This window comes from Sciurus carolinensis, chromosome 3 (assembly GCF_902686445.1).
Source record: "Sciurus carolinensis chromosome 3, mSciCar1.2, whole genome shotgun sequence".
In the NCBI taxonomy this organism is placed as follows: domain Eukaryota; kingdom Metazoa; phylum Chordata; class Mammalia; order Rodentia; family Sciuridae; genus Sciurus; species Sciurus carolinensis.
In genome coordinates, this window is record NC_062215.1 from 12,831,380 (window position 1) to 12,855,754 (window position 24,375).

Below are 24,375 nucleotides of genomic sequence, written 5' to 3' on the forward strand. Positions count from 1 at the left end.
AATAGCCCAAAACATCTAAGAAAACAGGAACTTGGGGGTGAGTTTTATAAAAGCTTTCAAGTCACTCACAAGACTGTCCTGTGTTCCCTTAAATGCCCACTGTGGGGTCACACGTAGCACAGACCCTTAAATACATGACCCATGCTAAGTGCATTGTTCAGCTCTCAGGAAACAGCCTCTCCTCAGCCAGCTGTGTCACCCTGTCCTGTGAACAGCAGTGAGCAAAACTGTCCATCCTGCTGCTATCGGCAAAAACCATGAAACCCACAGGTCCACCCAGCCACTCCGGTGACAGCCTCCGCTGGGGTGTAGGGCGCTACTCTTTTGATATTTTATGAAGACTCCTGCTCCCTGTTTTCATTGTCAAAAGCCTCCAGTTCTGAAGAGGGGGGTAGGGTTGTCATTGGTCAGGAGACAGTGGCTTCACCCTGGGGGTGGCAGAGGACAAGGATGGCGGAGTGTGGGGCAGCAGCCTGGCAGACTCACGCTGAGATCTGTGTGGCCAGAGCTCTGTCCCCTGGCCTCCCGTAGCTGTAGGAGAGTCTGGGAAGTGTGTTTTGTCACCTAGACCCATTGCCGTTCCAACAGAAACCAAGTATCTATTCAGAAGGGGAAAAAAAGGAGCAGAGCCGTGGGTTTTGGTCAGAACCCTGCAGCAGTGGCTGGGGGACTCTGAGAAGCCAAAGTGGGTGCATTTTGAATGACCCCATGGACACCAAGCATGGTTTATGTGCTGTCCAGATAGCTCACGATCAGCCGTCCACAGGAAGTACGCAGACATGACCGTCCCCTGTCCCTGGAGAGCCAAAATTGCTGCCCGGCCTTTCTTAACTCTCCCGTGTGTGTTTTGTATGGGTAAATAGATCTGTCTTGCAGCTAACAAAATAGCCTTGAGGCTTGGAATACATTTTATCATGGAGCATCTGAAAATAACTCAGCTCTGAAGTTCCATGATGAAGTTGTCCTCTGGCAACAGGGTAAAAATAAGTCTTTATCCATCATCAGGCTCTTCTGATGACTTAGTTCTAGCATATGCATCTGCTCCTGACCACTGTCAACTCTTCAGAGCTGATATTCAGGGGAACTGAACATCAAGGAGACTCAGGTTGACCTGGATGTTCTCTGAGAAGAGAGGCTTCCTTCTGTTCCTGGGATTTGGGATTAATTGAACTGTTCCAGTCAATAAAATCTTGGAACTTCAGGGATCTGACAGAACCAACCCAAGAGAATGACTGGGTATTTGAGTCTCATTAAATGACATTTTCTTATAAACACTGTAATATTTGGAATTCAGGCGTGCCTTTAAGTATTTCTGTTGAAAGCAGATCAACATGATTTTATCTATTGAGGCATTTAAAAATGTAATTGTTTCTTTTCCAGAGAACTACAAACCCCATTTCCTCCTATTCTTTCTGCTTAAAGACATACTTTCAGTTTACTATTGTAAAACCCGATGCAGTCGATTAATTCCTTACACCTGTGTGATCACCGAGTATTCAACAGGAAGTTCGTTTGTTCCACTTACAGAGTAGAAATCTTGCAGGGCGCAGTAGTGCATGTCCACTGGCGGATCACAGGAGGATTGTAGGTTCGAAGCCAGCCTCAACTACTTAGCAAGGCTGTAAACAACCTAGTGAGACCCTGTCTCAAAATAAAATAATTAAAAGGGCTGGGGATGTGGCTCAGTTAAGCACCTTTGGGTTCAATCCCCAGTACCAAAAAGAAAGTAGAAATCTTTTTGTGTTTCCTCTAAAACCAGATTTGTTTACAAAGTCTGTTGTTCTTGAGTGGGAGTTAAGAGAATACATTCTTTAAAAGCTATGCTCCATTGATGGAGTGGAATGCAGTTTGGGGTGCGATACCTGTAGCTCCTCCTGTAGGTGCATGTTGGTTCCAGATACCATCTGGAAACTCTCATTGGAAGCCGTGTTTGTATGTATCAAAATAACTTCTGATCTTTGGATGTACTCTCTGTGTTAAACCTTAGCAGAGCTTTGCAACTAAGTTCAGAGAGTCAGCCTTGGAAAGGGGTCTTAAAAATAAGGAGGATGATAACTCAGTCACCAGGCGCCTTCCTGCAGACCCCTCCTGAATACTCAGTTGTTCATAGTTAATTGCATGCAGACAATGGCCCTCTCCCTCTGTAATCTGAGAAATGAGATTAACAATAACAGAGGAAAGCTGATTACAAACAGATATGTTTACAGCTGAAATCGTAGCCCAGCAGACCAGATGGAATACCCGGAAAATGACTCCCTGCATTTAATCCGTGCTCAAGAATATAATCGCAGTATGAAAAGATTTTTTTAAAGTGAATTGTAATAAGACTTGACCCATGATGCTTACCTTCCTTAGAACCATGTGTTTCATTCTAATGTGGGAAACTGACGTCCCCCAGAAAATAAGAGAGTGACACCTGTCAGGTGATGAGCTCCATACGCTTGAGGACGCTGACCTTCCCCAGGGAACTGGCGATTTGTGAGGAAGCGAGCTGCCGGCTCAGCAGCCTGCTCGGCCTTCTCTTCCCATCCCAGAGGCCAGACACCAACACAGCCCACCCCGTCCTCTCCTGGCATAAAAACCTTGCCACGTCCCCTTCCTTTGGTAGATGTCAGGGTGCTCCCTCTTTACATCTGAAAGCCCAGGTGATCACTTGTGGAATGAAAGCTCTAGAATTTTCCTAAAGGGGTAATGATACAGGCATTCCTTTACTCCATCCTTGAGTATTGACCTCAGCCTGATAGGTGCCTCCTAGGTGGGAGGCAGACTTTTTAAAGAGACAGATCAACAGGTAAGAGGTCTCTCTGGAGACCTCTGAAGGCTAATTTTCAATGTTACTTCATTTCTTGGGAAGTCACCCAGGAATATCCATCCATTGAAGGCTACAGTTGGGTTAAATATCACTATTGTCATGATCTTCAGCAAACTTGTAATGACGTCCCCAAAGATCTGAAATGGGTAGGGTCTCTGGTCGACCACTGTTGTGTAGTCCATTGGAAGAGAAGAGGGGGTTCCTTCACCCCACGGGTGCTCAGGAAGGGCCTGCTTTCTATGAAAGCCCTGTTCTGGAGACGGTCTGCTGGGGCTAGGCAGACAAGGTCCTCTCTACCTATGGAATTTGCATTGCAAAGAAAAAAATGCAGAATTAACACAGAAATGAAATAAGAAAGATAATTTCAGATTAAGCGATACAAAGAAATATTAAGGTCCTGCAGTGATGATGATCTGGAGGGTTCCTTCAATGGAAGGATGAGGGGAAGCATCCGGGGGACACTGAGCTGAGTCCTGAATGACAAGCCAGGCATCCTTATGAAGAGCTGGAGGGCCTGGTTCTAGGCAGAGGGACAGCAAGCACAAAGGCCCTGAGGTGGGGACAAATAAAGGATGTGTTCAGAAAACAAACAACAAAGAGCCTTCATAAACCTGTAGAAAATGGTAAATATGGCCCATACAGACGGGCTGTGGAGTAACAAGAGGAGGACTGGGCAGAGGCCGTCAGAAGCCCCAGGACAGAGGCAATGTGGAGAGGGCCTTGAGCCAGGGCCTGCAGGCACCATGTAGGGAGGGGAGGATGCCTTTCCCAATTCAGGGTTGGGGGATGTGCAGTAAGACACCAAGGCAGGTTTGTGGGATCCTGCAGTGGGTAAGGCAGTTGGACGATTTGATTGTGTCTGGACCAGGTAGGCAATAGGGAGCCACTTGAGGGTTTTGAGAGAGGGAGTAAACCAGGCCAGGGAGTGAATTGAGAAGAGTCATCTGCTGGGGACAGTCGGGCACATGGGGAAGGTCGCCACCAAGTGATGCAGACGCCACTCTGAGGCCTGGCTCGGTCCAGTGAAGCGGGGTTGGTGTGAAAGGGCGAGTTTGGGAGAGGCTACCCCAGCCAGGGCTTCTGCAGTCACCTCCAGAGTGGGACATCCCCTCCCAGCCCACCTCTACCATCTTGGCACTTTGGCGAAGGCGTAGGGAAAAGGGATCCCAGACTCGAACAGACAGGAGTTGCCGAGACAGGACTCTTCAGTCTGCATCATCCAGCAGAGTAGCCACTAGCCTCCTGTGTCTCTTAGAATTTAAGTGAATTAAAGGTAAAGGAAAATTAGAAAACCCAGCTTCTCCTCTCAGGGGCTCAGTAGCCACAGGTCGCTGATGGCTGCAGCATTTGACGGTGCAGATGCAGAGCTTCTCCCCCATTCCAGAAGGCTCTGTCGGCTCCGAGCTGGAGCATGGACGTTCATGAGGAGCAAGCCCTTCATCTTCCTGCAGAGTGTGAGAAAGGCTCCCATGAGGTTTTGTATCACAAGCCACCTTCCTTCTGAAATTTCCGTGGGTGCAGAGCATATCCATGTGCGGATGCCAATTCGGTTCTTTGTGATGTCACATTGGTTTTGCTGTCAAATACTGTGGACTTGACAAAGAATGATACAAAAAAAAAAAAAAAAAAAAACCCTTTCCAGAAGAGGAGAACGTTCCATTCGCCCTTATCATGGAGGGTGAACAACACTTCAGCCTGATTTAACCTCTGTAGAGAAGCCGGATGTAAAAGGGGTCGAGGGATGAACACTCTGAAATCCCCATTCCTGAGAAGTGCAGTGACAGCAGGGTTCCTCTCTGCTCTAGTGGTGACAAACTTCAATGCTTCTGACTTGCATCCTGATGTCATTCTATTCCCCTCTAGTGGAATTAGAGGGTATCTGTCTTTCTACTGCCGCTTGGACAGGTTTGCAAGAGTAGGGATAGAAATTCAGAAATAGTAAAGATGCCATTATCATTTATTTCCATATCAAAATAGGCTGCTTCTTTACATTTTATCTCTTTTGTTGTTCTTGGGGGGGAAATACCTTCTGCGCTATGTGCATTTGAGTTAGTGGGGGGTGGGCATCAATACTGTACATCGCTATTTATCCTAATAGCAGAAGGAGCTGTGTGGCCCCATGTTTCCAGCTTCCTCCATTGGCTAAGCATCTAGCCTGGTCAGACCCCATTAATTAAGTCACAGGTGTGTTTTGAGGTCCTGATCTCACAGTTTACTAGCTTCGTTCGTCGGTTTTCCATCACTGGGACAAATACCTGGTGAAGTTAACTTACAGAAGGAAAGGTTTATTTTGCCTCCTGGTTTCAGAGGTTTCAGTCCATGGTCAGCAGGACTTGCTTTTAGGCCTGAGGTAAGGCGGAAACGTCACAGTGGAAGGTGTGGCAGAGGAAAGCTTGCTCGCCTCGGGGCAGCCAGGAAGCAGAGAGGAAAAGATAAAGAGGAAGGGGCGGGGTCCAAGATAGAGTCCCTAAGGACACCCCCACAAGGACTCCAGCCCTTCAACTGGATTCCATCTGTCTCCTTCATTTTCCATCATCTCCCAGTAGTCCATTTACCAATGAATCCATCAGTGGATTAATCCACATGAGGCCCTCAAGATTCAATCACACCCCCAAAGCCCCAACTCTGAACACTGCTATACTGCAGATTGAACCCCAGTACGCATGAGGCTTTGGGGAGCAGGGCAAACCATAACATTAACTGTGAATTCTAGTTAAATTACTTTCCTCTGCCTCTGTTTATTTTTGTTTTGTTTTTAAACCAGTGACTATCTTTTGACCTCCCATGACCCTACTGCAAGATAAAGAAAAATAATGCAAGCCCTTTGGACAGTAGGTGAACCTAAATTTACCTGGCCTCCCTTCCTCCTCCTCCTCCCTTTTGACAGCATCCTTTCAGAATCGATGGGCATCTCTTTCCAAGCCCTCGGCATACAGGTGGAGCCTGCGACCTTCAAGTGTGTTACACAGGCCCCCAGGCAACCATTTGATTTTGTTGTAATTCTCCTTTCTCTTTAAGTATTGAATTTTTCTAAGGCTAAACTGGTTAACAGGGAACAAATATAATTTTTAGAATACTAGCAGCTGTAGTATTTCTATCTCCTCCAATCAAAAGAGCATTATCCCTAGAGGTCTATTTGCAAATGCAGCTAAACACCACAATTCTCTCCTCATTCCAGTCTCCACTCCATAGCGCCCCTCTGCAGAGAGAAGTGCGTGCCAATGAGAAAACATGTATCGTGGTGAACAGCGTGGATTTTTCTGCCTTTATTGTTAACATAACTGTTTGATACAGGTAGAAATATTAGCATATGCACAAAGACTATTTATGTTAGATATTTGTTTTACGTGGTGGGGGAAAAAAAAAAACAGGAAAAATGAATTTCAGAATTGCACAGTAGTTTTCTGCCACCCTCAGGGCAGACTTCAAATTCTTATAGAAGCTGAACAAATAATGCCATTGGGTTAAGATGGGGGCTGGAGGTCTGGGGGGGCGGGGGCATCTCAACAAGCACTACTCTTTTTGTCAGTCTTCTTTAGATTGAGTTCTGGAGGCATCTTAGGATGCAGTTTAAGTCACAGTTGATGGAAAGTGCCGTAGTGTGACCTCCTGTTGTTTAAGAGAAAGGAGGGAGAGGGGAAGGAGGGGCAGTGTGTCGTCCCCCCCCACCCCCCCCTGCCAACACACAGCCACACGGGGGCAGAGATGCCTGGACAGAAAGGAGGAAGGAAGGTGCCAAGTTTGATGCAGAAGAGGCCAAGGCTGAAGGACACTGCTGCTGTCCTTGGGACAGTGCTTCTCACAAGTGAAGGCCAAGGTGGAGGGTCTTTAAACCCAGTCACATCTGTAGAACCTAATCCAGTGCCTTAGCATAAAACCAGGTGCCCAGGAAACAGGCAGACTGGAAACACATGTGTGTGTGTGTGTGTGTGTGTGTGTGTGTGTAATTTGTAAGACGTTCTGCTGCTTGTGTGGCTTTAGACCAACCATCCTCAACTGATAAATGCTTGAAGAGTCCCTGTCCCCTCCCACCGCCAATAAAAGATGAAAGCATCACTGTTTCTTGATTCCCAGCTTTAGAAAGGAATGAAAAGTTATCAATAAGAACAATAAACCCTTGAGGAGTGAGGTGCTCGCTGCCCTTGGAAGGAAGAAGTGTCCACCCATCAGTTTGTGGAGGTTTTGAATCATCACTGAGTGGATGGAGCGGCCTGCGTGGTGCACGGATGCCCTGACCTGAGAAATCAGGAAACCCAGGAGCTGACCCTTCACTTTCTAGCTAGGGTAGAAAGCTGGTTGCTGTCAAGTCTGCCCAGAAGGCTCAGCACCCATCCGAATGCACAACCAGCGCGGCTCCATCAACACAGACCCTGCCTTACAGTGAATGGAGAGCTCTTAAATCTAATATTTATCGTTCATCTGTTTGTCCCAAGATTTCCACTTCTGGCTTTTCTCCTAACTGACAAGACTCTCGCAGCGTGTGCATAGATGCTTGTGGTAGTGTCATTTGAAACAGTGAAAAACTGGAAATGACCTAAAGTTCTAGGAACCAGGGATTGGCTAAAGATCACAGCATGTCCATATGATGAAGCATCACACAGTAAGGTGTGATATCGCTTTGTGCTAATGACATGGAGAGATGTTTAAGATGAATGGTTAGGTTAAAAAAAAAAAAAAAGAAAGAAAGAAAGAAAGAAAGCTACAGACCAGTCTATTCAGTATAATCCTTAAGAGGACATCCCCAGCCTCCCTCTCTCCTCCTCAGATCTCTGTTGAATGAAATATACCAAAACATTAAGGCAGATGTGTTTCTTTCAGCTGAACTAAAATTTATGCAAATTCAACAAAACCAATTCTAGTTTTTACAATGAATATGATTTGCCTATGTAAACAGGTGAAAGAACAATTGGAAATTAATAACAAATAACTAAAATTATTAATAATTGTACCAGAAGGTGTACAGTTTTTGAAGTGAGATTATAACCAAGAAGATCATTGAAATAGGGAAGTGAATTTCTCTTTGTGTGGTCAAGAGGGGTTACTTTTGGGAAATATTTCCTGGGAGCAATGAGTGATCTGCATAAAGGAATCACAGATACCTAAAAAAAAAAAAAAAAAAATCACCCTGCCCATGTGGCCTTCCCAGATACAAAAGGACAGGGTCACACCTTCTGCCTCCTCTGTGTGTTTAAGCAGATGAACAACTACCAGCTGCTGGGGAAACTACCAGCATTAGGTGAGGCATGAAAATCAGCCTCCTTGCAAATAATGTTACACTTTTTCAAGTCCATGACAAAAAACAAGCGCAGAATCTCAGGCATATTATCTAACTACTCCCAGTTATTAGTCTTCAAAATTTGTCCCAGACTATCCCAGGCAGGGCACCTCCCCAAATAACCCAGTTCTGTCTGAGATTAAGTAAAGATGACAGGGTCTTGGAGACTCTCAAATAAATGTGTTTCCTTTTATCTCTGACTTGTGTTCAGAGAGGCTCGTAAACTTGGCCATGAATTTTTTAGGAGACACGTAACCTTGTGGAGAGCTGGCGGGGACCCATGTAATTAAGATGTGTATCGTATTCCTATTTTATTTTCCTTTCAAACTGTGGCATTGGCACCAACCAAATCTGTAATTAGCTTGAACACTATTTGGTGCTAAAAATGCTATAAAACTTTGACAGTGAACAGATCAGTGGGTGCCAGGGGTTAGGGATGGGGAGGAAAGACCGTGAGGGGGAAGTTTATGGGAACCTCTTGGTGCTGCTGGGTCAGCCTGGATCATGAGTATAAACGTGGCAGAACCCCATAGAAATGTGTACACATGCGCACACACACACAACCACACACACACACAACAAGCATGTGCAAAAACTGGTGGAATCTGCATGAGGTCCATTCACAGCCTGGCAACAATGTCTTTTTCTGGGTTTTGACCAAGTACTACAATCGTGTGAGATATTCTCGGTGGAGGAAACTGGGTGAGGGTCCATGGGAACTCTCTGCACTAATTTTACAACTTGAGTCCAAAACTACTACAATTAAAAAAAAAAAAAATTTTTTTTTTTAAATAGCATTTTTTAAAAATGTGAGACTTTCCTAACAAGATTCTTCTTCTCAGGGTTATCCTCAAGTTAAATTGACCAGCACACTTAATTGAATGGACAGAGAAGCAGAAGAGTTGAATGATTTTTTTCCCAGTGTGATAAATAGGAAACAAATATTCTTGAAACAAAAATTTCTGTGAACTCCTAAATAAAAAAATAAAACAATATCTGTGGAAGATTGCATTACAGTCTCCCTGGACTCGCACCCTCAGCTGTAAGAAGATTATAGGTCCCCTATGTTGCCCTGTGAACGTCCCCTCCTCCCCAGAAGCAGAGCAGCCCCCATGGAGCAGACTGCCTGCCATTTGCAAGGATGAACAGCTTGCTTGCTCAGTGCTACCTCTTGATTTTCTGTTCCTCTGCCATGAGAATGGGTGTCCCACCCAGCAGTTGTCCTTTCATCCTTTGGTCCTGGAAGGAGCAGACAGGCGCTCTACTGGGTAGCCACTGGCATGTAACACATAGCAGAAATAAACATGGTGGAAAGCCAAGGGGATTTTGAGGTTGTTTGTTACCACTTCACTGCTGCCAAGTCAGCGTGATATCTAAAACACGGATGGTTTTATTTGGCACCACCCACTTGAAACTCTTTCCAGTTGAGCTTACATCTCCAAGTTTTCCAAGTTGGAGGCTTTTTAACCCATTCTGTTCTCCACGGAGAGATAGAAAATGTCAGTAGACACTGAGCTTCCAGAGGGTCGCTGCAAATGATAATATCATTCAAAATAGTTGCTGCCCTGCCTCGCTGATTTCAGCATGGCCACGTGTCCTGCTTGGGTCAATGAAATGTGGTGGCATTTCCCAAGTCAGAGATTTGAGAGCCACCAGTCGTCCCACTTCTCTTTTTCTTCCGCCATAAGACTGGCTCTGTTCCAGATAAGGATGGCTCCATCCAGAGGGCCCCAAAGGGAAGAGTAGGAAAGATGTGTTTATCGTGTTTAGTTCCTGAAACTTAGGAGTTATTCGTTTATGCAGCATAACCAACAAGATAGGACCAGAGCCTCACTGGGGTCTTCTCCACCTGGCACACATCACCGGTATATGTACAGATAGTTGCTGCACAATAAGGAATTTTTGAGTCAGAATGAAGAAATTGATAGACAAGTAAGGAGATAACCTTGTTTTTAAATGAATACTATTTAGGTTTTAGGACATGAATATTTGTACACCTTAAACATATTATTTTAATATCAGAATTCCATACCCAACCATCAAAGATTGTTTAGAATTTAAAAGCCGTAATGGGTGGGACGAAAACTTGGTATACATCAATGCCTTGAGATGGCAGTCGGTGTCTTTTTAGTTACAGTGACACCTTCTACTTGGCAGGTGACTAAAGAAACTGCAGACAGAGCCCATTTATCATCAGGTATGGCAGCTGTGCCTCAGTTGCTCCAAATGCACAGGCCCTCCCTCCAAAGGCAGCTCATGAAGCAGCTGAAATGTAACCAGATGTTTTCAGTCGGGCTTCATGGTCATTTGGATTATATAGAAAATGTATGAATCCATTTTTTTTAACTTAAATCTTTTCAGATAAGGTTAAACATCTCCTTTCACTTTCATCTCTGAGACTTATCTGTCCCCACGCTTCCCCAGAGGTATTTTACTTACAAATCCATCTAGAGAAAAGCCCTCTTACTGTTTTGTTGGGGTGGCGGGGGCGGTTGGTTCTGTTTTCAACATAAATATCATTCTCGTTTATGTTTCATTCTGTGAATTGTTCATTAGACAATAGATCTGGGAGATCAGTTCACGTTGTTCCAGAGAGACCTAGCTCATTCGATTTAACTGCTACATAGTATTCCAAAGTATAAATGTATTAGTTTGTCTAGTCATTGCCTAACAGATAGAGATGTTTTTGTTTGTTTTTTAAGACTTTGTTTCTTTTCATTTAAAGATGACAGCATCTTGCTTAGCTGGACAAATGATCATAAAAATCCTTCTACCAAGGCTGGGGATATAGCTCAGTTGGTAGGGTGCCTGCCTCGCAGGCACAAGGTCCTGGGTTCAATCCCCAGCACTACAAAGAAAAAAAAAAAAAAAAACCTTCTGCCAGCAAAGACTGATTTTACAAGTTAGCCTCACTCAGAATATAACAGGGTGACATTACAGATCAAAAATTAACTCCTGCCATCAGAAAACGGAAGTTCCTTCACTCTTCCTTAGAAAGGCAACATTCGGCAAGATCAGTTGGTTCAAAGGCAAAGTACAAACGGAGGGCAGGCCAGGCTGATCCAGGAGCCTGAGAAGGGGCACAGGGGTTCTGTTAGTGCATTAGAGCCAGTGTCATTATTGCAGGGATGCCCAGGGTGCATAAAATCACCTTGGTTTTGGTAATGCTCTTCATTTTCTTGTTAACAAACAGTTTTAAAATAGGAAGTTTTGTTCTCATGTAGTTAAAAACCCCTGCTTCCGAAGAAATTTCAGATCACAGTACTAATGCGAGCCTCACCCTTGGAGCAGAATGTTCGGTGTTGCTTATGTAGTCAGCATGTGGGTGACATTTAGACCCAAGCTTGGCTGGCAAGTATGATTCACGAGAACACGTCAGATGGTGAGAGCAGGGAATTTTCCTTGGTATTTAGAGGGAGCAGCTTGAGGGAGCCACACTGCTTTGGGCGCTTAAGGAAGTCACACCCTAGAGCTTCAATGCGTTAAAAACAATCTTTCCCAGAAACTCCGAAAGCCTGAACCCCAGCCCTCGAGGACAGACATTTTGGTCCTCCAAAAGAAACCTTCAGGGTATTTTGGAGGCATTCACATAGGGGTGGAAAATGCCAGGCAGGACGATCTCTAGCCAAAACCTTGCCATGATTATGTGCATCAAATTAAAAGGGCATGAGAAGCGATGTTTATTCACATAGACACCTCCTCATCACAAAGTGTCCCTGGCTGGAGTTTGGGTCACATCAGTTCCTCTAGAGGTCTCACCCTGCATGGTGCTAGGTTAGTCTCCATCCTCAAAGACTCTGATGGCAAACTTACCTAGACTACGCCTTCCAGATGGTTACAGACAGCACAGAGGAGGCATGCAGGAAATCCACAGCCTGGGGAAGCATCGAAATTCTGAGCAGTGTGGATCCACAGGTTTATTTTTAACCAGTGACAAAGGGTGGTGGTAACAAGGCTGCTACTGATGAGGATGAAGAAGAAAGCCTTTGAAAAGTCGAGGTGGAAAGATTGAGAGGTGTTCCCAGGGAGGCCACTTAAGTTGCTGTGTTAGAAAACTCAGAAGTGAGAAACAGGCCAGCAAATGCTTTCAACAGAACTTGGGTTTTTCATTATTTGTTTGTTTTTCCCTAAGAAACCTAGATTTGGATCTGTGGGTTAGACTTCCTTTGCACCTAGGAAAAATGATTCACTCAGAAGCCCCCACCATCAAACTCCAACTATTAAGCAGAAGTGTCTGAAGTTTTTCCCTTTTTATTTAATGTGATATCAGGCTTGTGGCGCGGGCCAACAGGTTTTATACTCCACTGAACAAGAGGCTGCCAGTGTCTAGAGAAGTGAAAAGTAATATTTATATGCATTTCACTAAAATGAAAATGCTGTTATCTTGGCAGCAGAGCAGACTCACTGAACGCCAGTCGTTTCTTTGGGGCACTAAGTGTGGCCAATCTTGCCATAACTCCCAGGCGGGATAACCGTGTATAGAAGCCGCAGGTAAGCATGATAGAAAGTGCCTTTTGTTAAGGACTTAGTAGTTGCCTTCACGCGCAATTGGTGAAGGTCCAACCTGTAAGAGATAAAATTGTCTTCCAGGACACCAGAAGAGATGTCTGCACTCGGGTAGCTTTGCGGTCCCAGGGAAGTCTCCTGCATTTCTTTTCCCTGCTTGGTTTGGTTTCCAGGGAGCTCTGAGATAAAGTTCATACTCAAACTTGATGTTCGTTCCCGGTTCTCACACAGTTGCTAATTTGGCAGTACCGACTAGGCCATGTCCTTTAGACTGCTGTGTCCATGTGGAGGTGAGAGATGGAGAAATGAAAGGGCCTAATAATCATCATAGGTGGCAGGATGTGATAAGTGGCATATAAAAGACAGATGATATGCTATGCACGTCAGACAGGGGACGAAAAGTGTTTGGCCCCTACGTGTAGAGGGACTTCCTGGACCAGATGGGGAGTCTTTGTTGCCGCCTCCTTAGGTGCTCCGGAAGGTGGAGTCTCTGCATGTGGCGGCTGTGGCAGGTGAAAGCCACCGTCACAGTGAAGGCACAGGGGAGAAGCTGGGTGCCCTCACCCTACTGAAGGACTGACTGCCAGGGTTTATAGATGTAGGAAAGACCCCCAAGGCTGCTCAGAACCCAAGTGACATGAGATTCCATTTCTCCAGCTCCCTGCTCCTCTCCACACAGCCTCCCTGGAACACCACAGGGGTCTTGGTGGGACTCATTTGGTGAATCAGGTCAGTGGAGGACAGATCTGCCTTGGGGTTCTGCCAATGGCCTTGTCTTTCCACCCAGGTCCCAGCCTTATCTGGAAGCCCACCTTTCAGCCTCCCATGACCAGGTTGGCTGCGTACTTGACTGAAACCTCAGTCAGCCTGTCATTTCCCAAAATGATTGTTTGGGGAAACTGACCATAACGGTCGGGACACGGCCTGTGTTTCCTTAGAGAAGAGCCTTCTGATTCCACTTTGCAGACAGACCTTCAGGCGCATCCTCGCCTGCCCCTCCACGTGAGATCCAGCAGGTTACGTATTTCATGAACCAGCCACAGATGCTCCTCTGGTGCTATTCTACTTGAGTTAGCAGTATTTACTCTGCCCAGTACACGGTATATTTAATTCATATGCAGTGCAAAAAAAAAAAAAAAAAATTCTTGCCTTGGAATGAAGCATGTAAAACCTAGTGGAACCCCAAGCCTGTAGTTGGGTGTATGGTGCTGTAGCCGGGCAGTGTCCCATTTCTGCTGATGTGCTGAGGTTATGTAAGACGCTGTCACTGGGAAAGCCAAGTCAAGAGTACACGAGAACAGGCTGTCCTCGGTTTGCAAATTCTTTTGAGTCTTAAATGATTTCAAAATAAAAAGATTTTTTTTTTTAATAGCAAGACAGAATCTAAGAAGCTATCTAGTGTGGTTGTTTTCAACTTTAATTTTAGCAATGGCCTCCCTGGCTTGCCCAACTCTTCCATCCCCACCCTGAGCCACGCTAAGCTCCTCCTGACCTCCGAAGGGCTCTGTGAAATCCCATTTTAAAAACGCCATTCCCACCCCACCCCTCCTGGACCCAAAGAAGCCAAAGAAGTGACTTCTTTAGTGGCTACTGGATGGAACACAGAGACCCTGGGAGATTTGCGGTTCCAGTCGCTCTCTGCCGAGCACCGTGAGTCATGGTGCTCTAGCTAGCACTGTGGTTTCTTTTGTCGGATGAGGTGAGATTCATTAGACTGGAAAACGGTTTCCATGGTCCTGCCCTCCGCGCCTGCGGCGTGAGAGATGGAGTCATCCTTACGGCTGAGACAGGGCATGGGGTGGCCTGGGCTGGCAGGCAGTTCATAATTTACCACTCGGGTCGATGACCAAGCAGACTTCCTCAGAAGACCAGGCACAGGGTGGAGAGAAGGGGAACACGGGACCCAAGAAGTCCCCTGGCTCCTGCCCGCTCCTCTCTGACCACCAGTGAGAGCTGACACGGGCTTGCTTGCTTCTTCCTTCCCTTCAGGCCCAAGTCACTGAAGTACTCTGGGCAAACATTGGGCACCTTGAAGTTGACGTCCAAGGATGAGATAAAAATGATCTCTTTATTTGTCCAGAAATTTTGCAAGACTTTCCTCCCGTCCTCCCTGAGTTGAGCCTTATGGCCAGCCCATGAGATAGGCAGGTCAGTTTCACTTCCACCTCATAAATAAGTAATGAGACTTTTCCAAGGTCACAGAACTTGTGTCAGGGCTGGAGTCAGAACACAGGTCTCCAGCATCTGGGTAAATATCCTTTTTAGAAGAGACTCATTCTAAACAGAGCCCTTGGCTGTTGGAAAGCATTGCACACACTGGAGGACCCCCCAGCGGAGGGTGGCATTGTCACTGTTGTAGTTCGTGATCAGGAACCTTGGCCACACTCGGACTTTCAGGGTGCAAAGGACTCCAGGACTTGGCGGCTCAGGTTTCTTCTCTTCCTACACCTCCCTCAACCACGAGAGCCCGAAGACGCCCTATGGGTGTCAGATGGGTAAGATTTAGGTTTTCCGGAGAAGCGAAGCACGTTGCCTGTGTGCCACGTCAACAGACAGTCTGTGTGACAGTCAACTGGTAGGACAGTCACCCTGGAGCTACAGACACACGCACACTCTGGAGGACTCTGTGTGAGCGGAGTCCGGAGGACTCTTCATTCACTTGCCAGTTGTCAATGCTGGTTTCTGCAGGGAAACTGGCTCTCCCCTTCCCCCAGCATCCTCTTTGCCCTCCGCAGCTGACCTTGACTGTCAGCTTGGGTACCGCTAATTGGCACTGACACTAGCCTGTTCCTTCACCATCCTGCTTCAAGTCCTGGAAAATCAGGGGGCTTCTTTAACGGTGGAGTTAGGACTGTATTCACAGCTGCCACTTGCTTAGGAAAAATAACTTCTAAAGGAGGTTGTTGATTTTTTGTATATACATACACCCAGAGAGACATTTAAAAGGTAAACTGGTGACCTTCTCCATGAACATTATTAATCATTTACACATGTATTCAGCTAGTACCTGTTAGGCACTTGCTCCATAACTGTCCCGTGACCTCCTAAGTGCTGATTCTCAGTTGCTAGCTTGCCTGCCAACCTCAGCATCACCTGCCGTGCCTGCCAAAGCACAGACCAACCCTCCCCTGGAGTTTCTGATTCGGTTGGTCTGAGGAGAAGCTAAATAATTTGCATTTCTAACAAGTTCCAGGTGATGTGATCCTGTGTTAGAATTTGTGCCAGGGCTGGGCTCAGAACACATGTCGAAAACCATTGTCGTAAAGCTGGGATTGGCAGACTTCCTGTAAAAGCCAGAGAGGAAATATTTTAGACTTTGTGGTTGATACAGTCTCTGTCATAACTATTCAACTCTGCCTTCTTAACCATAGAAAATATGTAACTAAATGAGCATGGCTGGGTTCCAATAAAATATTATTTACAAAAATAAGTGGTGGACTTATTTCAAAAATATTGTGGTACAAATATATTTTAAAAGAAAAAGATGTTAAATGCCAGATTCTCATTCTGGGTAAATCAGTGAATGTTTTTATGATGACAGTCAGATGTTGGTCAAATCCCAGCTCTGACATGCATGAGCCTCATGACTTTGGGACAGTAATTAATATCTTTGTAAAATGAGGGTAATAATTATACAGAGAAAAATAGGGAAGAAGCACTCACTTTAATCAGATCTAGGTGGTGCATCCCAGTTTGGTTTGCTATTCTTTAGGCTTTTCTGTGTGGTTGAAGTCTTCCAGAAATTTCCAATCTATGTCTTTAAAAAGGGATCCTGATTACTTACTGACTTATGCTGAAATTACCTTTGGGATTTCAGTAGCTCCAAGACCCTTAGAAAGTCAAAAGCCAAGACTGTCCTCTTTTGTGTCTCTGTGCATTAAAGGAGAGATCAAGCTTGATATGTGTAAAAAGAAGCTCTTGATCTGCCCTGTCCCCAACCCTGCCCCTCTGTGGTCTTAATTCAGTTGATGCCAAAACTGTCTTTAGAGTTGCTCAGCCTCTTCCAAGGAGAGACTTGGGAGGAAGCATCCAATGAGTAGGTCCTGGGGGTACATGCTGAATATGGAATTGGTTGGTAATTCACAGGGAACTTGAAGTTCTTTCAGCTCAGCCCGCTTCTTTCACACATTAGTAAATGGGGGCTTCTTCCTAAGAAATCAGAAGCTCACCTGTTCTCTGCCTGGCTTGAGGCAGCTTGAGGCAGCTTGAGGCAGTCTTGTAAGCATTTTACAAAGATTGACTTCTTTTGATTTCATAACAACCCTGGATAAGATAGGTGCTGTTAATCTCCCAGTATGCAGAGAAGGCAGAAAGGACAAGTGATTTGACCATAGCCATATCTCTGGAAAGAGCAGAACCCAGGCAGAGGCTCCAGAGTCTGGCTTTAGAACCGCTGTGCGGTGGAAAATTTTTGCTTCCCTATCTGTAATATACCTGTGAGTTGACAAACAAAAACTTTACTTAGGGAAACAGATTTCTAGTTGGACTATCCCACTTTCTGTGGTCTGTTGCAGGAGGAGGGAAATGCAGCCCCGCTGGGGGACAAGTCATCTCCGTGATTTCCAGGGCTCACTCCCTCCCACCTCGTTGGAGTTTCTCTGTGCAGACGTGAATAAGTTGTGGAGAGATGGTACCTAAGGAGGAAGAGGTCCCCTTTGTTCCAGCATGTACCTGGTTCACAGGGTGTTATGTTTCTGGAAACCTCGAACAAGAGATTTCCTGATGGATCCAGTTCCCGGTCCCTTGAGTTCAGTGTCACAAACATACCCTGTGACCCTGTTAATGGGTCTGTGCTAGGTGCTATGGAGTCAGACATACAGAATCCTTTAAACCTTGCCCTGGGGCTTTGATGATGCCAAGGGGAAGCCATGATTTTGGGGGAAACCTTGGTGGGTGCAAATCACACACACCCTGAAAACATGGTAATAGTTACGTTAAAACGTGATGCAGCAGAATACCACTGCTATCCATTGTATGATTCCAGAGAACGGAACCTCATCTGTTGTGTTAGAAAAGATTGACTGTTGTGCTTCTTCTCTCCGCAGGACCCCAGGAGCAAGCACAAGTTCAAAATCCACACTTATGGGAGCCCGACCTTCTGTGATCACTGTGGGTCCCTGCTGTACGGACTTATCCACCAAGGGATGAAATGTGACAGTAAGTTTTTCTTTTCTAGTAGATGGTGAGACTCTACTGCTTGTGCCCAAGGTTTACTGAGCCCCAAAGGTTCGGTAATGAACCATCAATAGGGAGAATTAGTTCGGATATAGATCTGGCTGGAAACATGTAGAATCTCGCCACTGCCCAAGTTCTAACTTATTAAACTAACTAAAAAAATGTGCTTGGCTTATAAATGAAGTTACCACTTTTTTAAAGTGGTAGAAATCTTTAATCCTTGTAAAATGCAGGCTAGTCAAACCCCAACGAAGGCTCCCCACCTCCACTTTTGGGTAGGCTTCAAAATAAGCTAAGCAACCACAGTCATTATCTTCCTCTGTCTCTAATTAGTGGGTGGACAATGGAAAAATCCAGTAGGCTCTCCTGAAAACTGAAGCCGGAATGAACATAAAAACTCAGATAGCATCTTATTTCAGTTCACTCACCCCGCCTGTTTATGAACAGATCAAATTTATATCAGTCCAGTTCAAGATAAAATCTTTGAGCACCACTGAGGGAGGAGACGGATCCCAGGCCATTTTCCTCTTTTGTCTTGGATAGTTCTCTGTCAAATACCAGGAGGAAAGAAGAAAAACTATGGAAACTCTTTGCTTTGATGATTCTTAAATTGAGATTCCCCAGGCTACCTGTTTAAATAAAAGTTTATGCTTTTAGGACATAAAAAGACAATTATGAATTCCATTTTTCTAATAGGCAAATCTTATGAAATTCTCATTCACTAATGACCACTGTAATGGCCCAAAGCTTTGTGTTTGTATCCTACATGGAGCAAACACAATATATAAAAATCAGTATGCAGAACATTATAGAGTACAGGGAGAATACTTAGAATGCAGGGGGTGTTGGCTTTCTGAAGTGGTCCAATTTAACAGCCTAATGAAGGTTCTGTGATCATCCAGGCCAGAGGCCTTCCATGCTTCAAGAATCGCTAGGATTGGGCTGCAGTTGTAGCTCAGGGGTAGAGTGCTTGCCTAGCATGTATGAAGCACTGGGTTCGATTCTCAGCACCATATAAAAATAAATAAATAAAATAAAGGTATTGTGTTCATCTACACCTAAACATTCTTTTAAAAAAAATAAATAAAAGAAGAAGAAACTCTAGGATTCCAAAGATGCGTTTCAGGGGTTCTGTAAGCACAATTCTAAGTGAATTTATAAATATATGTTTAACTGTTTTAAAACCTGGAACAAAAATGGACACTCATATGTGTTACATATATACCAATCTTGACAGACACTAGAGAGCTTGTATAGACAACTTCATTCATGGGACTGAACTTGGCAATCAGCTGAAGAGTCTATGAGCAGCACTTTCCCATTTACATGTTACCTTCTGTAAGAATGAGGGTTTACAGGTGCTGTACAACTTTAATTAAATACAGGAATGATAGGTCAAGTTTGCTCTGAGATACTGCCTAGTCCATTTTCTCTTGCTAATACAAAATACCCAAGACTGGATAATTTATAAAGCATAGAGGTTTATTTGGCTCCTGATCCTGGAGGCCAGGAAGTCCAAGAGCACAGTGGCACATCTGCTCAGCATCTGATGAGGGGCCTCTTGCTGCATCCCAGAGTGGCAGAAGGGTCCCGTGGAGAGACAGCAAGCTGCTAGCTCAGCTCTCTCCTCCTCTTCCTATACAGCCACTAATGCACCCTGGGGGCCTCGCCCTCATAACCTCAGCTACTGATTCTCTCTCAAACATTAGGTCATTATTAAGATGACTCTGGGGGTGAGGTTTCCAACACATCAGCTCTTGGGGGACATGTTTAAACCATAGTGGCATCACCTGGTATCCCCAACAGCTGTTTTAGGGTTTCGTTTGGATTAGAGGGCTTTATGTTGGTCATCCTTGAATGTCTTTATAACAAATAAATGGTACAAATTTGAATTTATTTACTACATGTATGCTAATGGCACTCAGCTGGTGTATTTGTTAGGATTCTGCTTTAGATTTTGTTTGAAAAACACATTCCATTACCTGAAAATAACTGAAAACCACTGACCTGGATCAGTGCTTCTTTGTTTTGCTTTAAACTCTTTCCCCTGGACTTGCAGAGCTTCTGGGGGGAGTAGAATGAGCAGGTGGGCATCAAGACCCCACCTCTACCTTGACCTTGGCAGATTCAGTCTCTCCCCACACTCCTCCCCTTGTTCTTGCTCCTTATACAGTTAGTCCTATATCCGGGTCCATTTGGTGGGGAAAGTTAGCAACCGCTCATCTAAACCATCTTCTATGTTTGCTGAGTAGGGAGTAGACTCAGAGACAGCCCGTGAACTTCCCAAGGTAGAAAAGCCAGTTCGAGCCAGGTGTGGTGGTGCACACCTGTAATCCCAGCAACTGGGGAGGCTGAGGCAGGAGGATTGCAAATTCAAGGCCAGCCTCAGCAATTTAGTGAGACCCTAAGCAACTGAGTGAGACTGAGACCCTGTCTCAAAATAAAAACATAAAATGGGTTGAGGATGTGACTCAGTGATAAAGTACCCCTGGGTTTAATCCCCAGTACCAAAAAAAAAAAAAAAAAAAAAAAAAAAAGGAAAAGAAAAGAAGGCCAGCTCCAGGTAGAGCCAAGACCCAGCCAAGACCCATGCACTTCCTCCTCCCTGCCCTCCCTGTTGCCTATACCCTTTCCAAAGCCTCTCATTTTTTTTTTCTTTAAATTGCTGATGCTGGCTGGGCACTTGAACACATGACTTAGTTAACAAGTTATATTGATAACGTGACTTTTCAAGAGCCTGTACGTGGCCTGGGCGCAGGCTCGGGATTGGAACAGTTAGCTTCGGAAATAGAAGCCTAAGAGAATCCGCACTTGTGAATCGGCTGATTGTTCTTTCCTGGTTGTGTCCCTTCTCCTGATTTCCGTGTTTAATCATAGTGGATATGCATTATTCATGACACTTTTTTTTTTTCAGTTTGGTTTGCCATGTTAAAATTAAACACTGGAAATGAAAGGGCGCGGGAGGCCCTACCTCGGAGGCTGCGGCGCAGCCTCGCTGGCCTCCCTGGGGGAGTTGCAAGGGATCCGGCACCGCCCCTCTCCTGGGCAGAAGGGCAGGAGAAGAGCTGGGACGCCAACACAGCCTGGTGTCTGTAGCTGGTGCCCAGGGCTCTCTTCGAGGCCTTTTTGGTTCACTGCAATAAGACCGATCTCTCTTTATCCTCCCACATAATGTCAGCTGTACGCAGAGGCTTGTGCCAGGAGTGTATTTGTTTTACTTGAAATAATATTTAAATATTTAAAGACAGGTTTAAAATATCAAACACAAATTCTTGGGGGAAAAAAAAAAAAAGAAACCACAAAGGCAATGTACTTACACCTTCTTTAAAATATAGGGTTACTTGAGGAAAAGAAAATTTTCCGAATCTCCCATCCTCAACCCACAGATTGTCACTTTCTCAGTATTCAGCTCGGAAAGGCAGAAGGAATTCTTTGGCAAAAGGTATCCTGTATTTAAAATTTGCATGTTCTGTGCCTGTGTGTACATAAAGTATTAATTAGCCTGAGCTTTGTACACACTCACCTTCGTGGATTTTGTCAAATGTTTGGAGCAGTCAGGGAACACCAGGCTGGGGTATTCTGCTTCTGTGAAGACTGAGTAAATATGGAATGGGTATTTTAAGGATATTGTCACTCACACAGAAGCCCATACTGGAAAGGACATCTGCTAACAGTTCTTCATGTCACCAACAACATTATAGCGAAGTATCGAGTCGGGGGTAACTCCTTCCCACTTCTGCTCAGACACCAAAACACAGGAAGCCATGTTGAGCCATATGGTCAGCCTGACCCTTTGCTTTCTCCATTCCCAGCCTGCGACATGAATGTTCACAAGCAGTGTGTGATCAACGTCCCCAGCCTCTGCGGAATGGATCACACAGAGAAGAGAGGGCGGATTTACCTGAAGGCAGAGGTCACCGATGAAAAGCTCCATGTCACAGGTAAGGCATGGTGGTTCAGGAGCAGCCCTTGTGGTGGGATAAGGTGGAGGTGATGCCAAGGCGAGGCGGGGGCTGGGCTCACAGCATTACCTTGGAATCCTCACCATCGACCGTCCTGCAGACTCATGTTAACTCATGTCTCAGAAGACTGGTCCGCATACCCAAATCCCTAAATGTTCAATGTCATGTAAGGTATAGCCACCCTGTGGATCGGGGTACTCTAACAGCATGGCCAGTGTTTTAAGTCAGCTTTTGCATTGCTGTGACCAAAAGACCTGACAAGAACAATTAGAGGAGGAAAAGTTTGTTGTAGCCCATGGTTTTAGAGGTTCAGTCCATGGTCGATGCCTCTGATAATCTAATCATTTCACCTCTGAAAATTCTTGCATTGTCTCACTCTTCAGCTTTCGGGGGACACCTTATATCTAAACCATAACACCCAGTGTATTCTCCCTCCAGCAACAGGGAACAGGGAAGGCAGTTCATCGAAATAGTGTTGGTAGGCATGGAACTAGGGCGGGTATGTGTATGGATGGAGGATCCAGATGCTTAGTGGCATCAGGCCATGATGACCTGGTAAATCCACCTCAACAATAGTAACTGCCATTTCCATTAGTACTTAGCAATCTTAAGCTACCCTAAGAAAGATTGACTTTAATGTTATTTATTTAAACATTTGAGGAAGTTTGCTTTATGATCCTCACTTTATAGGTAAAGGAACCGAGGCACTAGGCAATCTGCCCAAATGTAGACTGGGAGGAGGGAAGGAAATTGCTCCAGGTCACAGGTGGAAAGTGCCGGGCGGGGTTCGAGTCTGGGTCTGCCCTTCCGTGCCTGGGCACTGAGCCAAACAAGTCTCTTTTATGAAGTGGAGCCTCTTTTTGAGCAAATAGTAAACCCATAAATATTGCTAAAGTCTCATTCGGCACTCCATGAGGCTCTCTAAGATTACAGAAAGTCCAAACACAGGACTTAAAGCTAGGGGAGAAAAAGTACCGTAGGAAGGGATTACAGAACAGCCCAAGGCCAAGTGTAATTAAGTGCCACATTATGTGACCTCCAAAGAGAACACCACTGAAATGTGCTCAGGATCGGCAGAGGTCAGACAGGGAAAGACCCCATGGAAAAGAAGGGAACCGAAGGGCTGGAGGTGTTGAGAGGGAGGGGAAAGAGAGCGCCCATTGAGAGTTTGAATGGGATGCAGAATTAGCCTGGCTTTAATGAGAACACAAATATAAACAATAAACCATAATGAGCAGAGCTTATGGTCCAAATGCAAGTGATTTCTTGGAAAAATGCATTTAAACCCAAACCCTGAGCAACTGTGTTAATTGCTAGATTAGCTCAGTCCCCATTTTACCTGTTTAGAATCGCTCAGGTTGAAAATAATTTCCAAAGTAAGATAGAAACTCCCAGCGGGAGTTCTGCACCGGGGTGGAAATCAGCCTTTTGAAATCGGAGGTGAGTCTTCTTTCTGGATTAGTGCTGTATTTGTGGGAAAGGCCTCTACCTTCCTTCATGGTGTATTTTTATTTTTTGCCTTTGGGCAACGGCGCTGATGTTATCAGAATGGTCTCATTCTTTTTTTCCTCTAATCAGCCATTTTAATAGGTTTTCTACATTCCAGGATGCTATTTTATTTGGTTTGGAGAAGCGCTTAAAAAAAAAAAAAAAAAATCCTCATGGGAACCAACTTTCAATTTAATGTTGTAAGTAAATGGAAAAAATATCATGTGCTTTACGGCTGTTTCAGAAACACATCTCTCCCACAGATAGATGATTTTGAAGAAGAGTCTAGTTTTCACAGAAATACTTGAGGTTGTTCATTTAGCATGGAGACTGAAGTTCTGACCCAGGTTCCCATGGGGAGGGGAGAACTTCCTCCTGGTCTTGGGCTCCTCTTTCCGTTTTCAAGTGACAGGGAGGACAGTCTCAACTGACAGATTGCACTGTCCTCAGGAGCCATGTCATATGGCCTTTGAGTTCTATACTCTTTCAAACAGGAGGATTTTAAGTCCCACTTGGCAGAGCACCAGCCTCAGCCTGAACTCCAAACTTCACCCCAGAGTCACAGTGACAACACGCTTTCTCTGGTGACAGCAAGTGTTAACAATGGTAGCCTGTTGTTGGCCTGCAAGCTGTGCACAGGTACCTTCCCCACTGGTGGGCAGTGTCGGGCTGCCCGCAGGGAGGAGTTGGACAGAGCTCTTATTTAAGAGAAAAGGTATCGCTTGGAGGTAGTTTCCATTAAATAACATCTTGGCTACGGGCTTTGTAGCCAGATCAGGAACTCACTGCAGCTGAAGAATCTGGTCTTTCCGGTTGGATAGAGGGCCGGTGCCAGCGGGAAGCTGCTTATCCTCAGGTACTATGGGTTGGCCATTATTGGTGATGCTACATTTGACCACCTAGCTATGGCGTTCTCTTGGATCCCTCTACTTTTTTATTTGAATTAGTAAAGAGTCTCAGGATTGTATCTGTGGTCCAGCAACCTTCCACCCAGTGGAGTCAACATTCATTGATGAATCCCAATCGATGGTTTTATCAATGGTTCCTTCAGGGTTCATTAGCTGGCATTCTTCTGAAAGAAGAGCCTTCTCTTTACCTCCCTCTATATTTTTTTAAAGTATCACTTTGGGCTTACAAGTTATTTTTTATTGTCTTAC

General features: G+C 45.1%; 1 protein-coding gene across 2 annotated transcripts in view; it reads left to right on the forward strand.

Annotated features, from left to right (window-relative positions):
- The window catches only part of Prkca (protein kinase C alpha), a 403,509-nt gene that overhangs the window by 251,664 nt on the left and 127,470 nt on the right, over window positions 1-24,375 (forward strand). For both annotated transcript variants that reach the window (XM_047543070.1, XM_047543071.1), the window contains exons 4-5: window positions 17,639-17,750; window positions 21,581-21,709. In XM_047543070.1, the coding sequence (XP_047399026.1) occupies window positions 17,639-17,750; window positions 21,581-21,709 (241 nt within the window). The remainder of the gene's footprint in view (window positions 1-17,638; window positions 17,751-21,580; window positions 21,710-24,375) is intronic.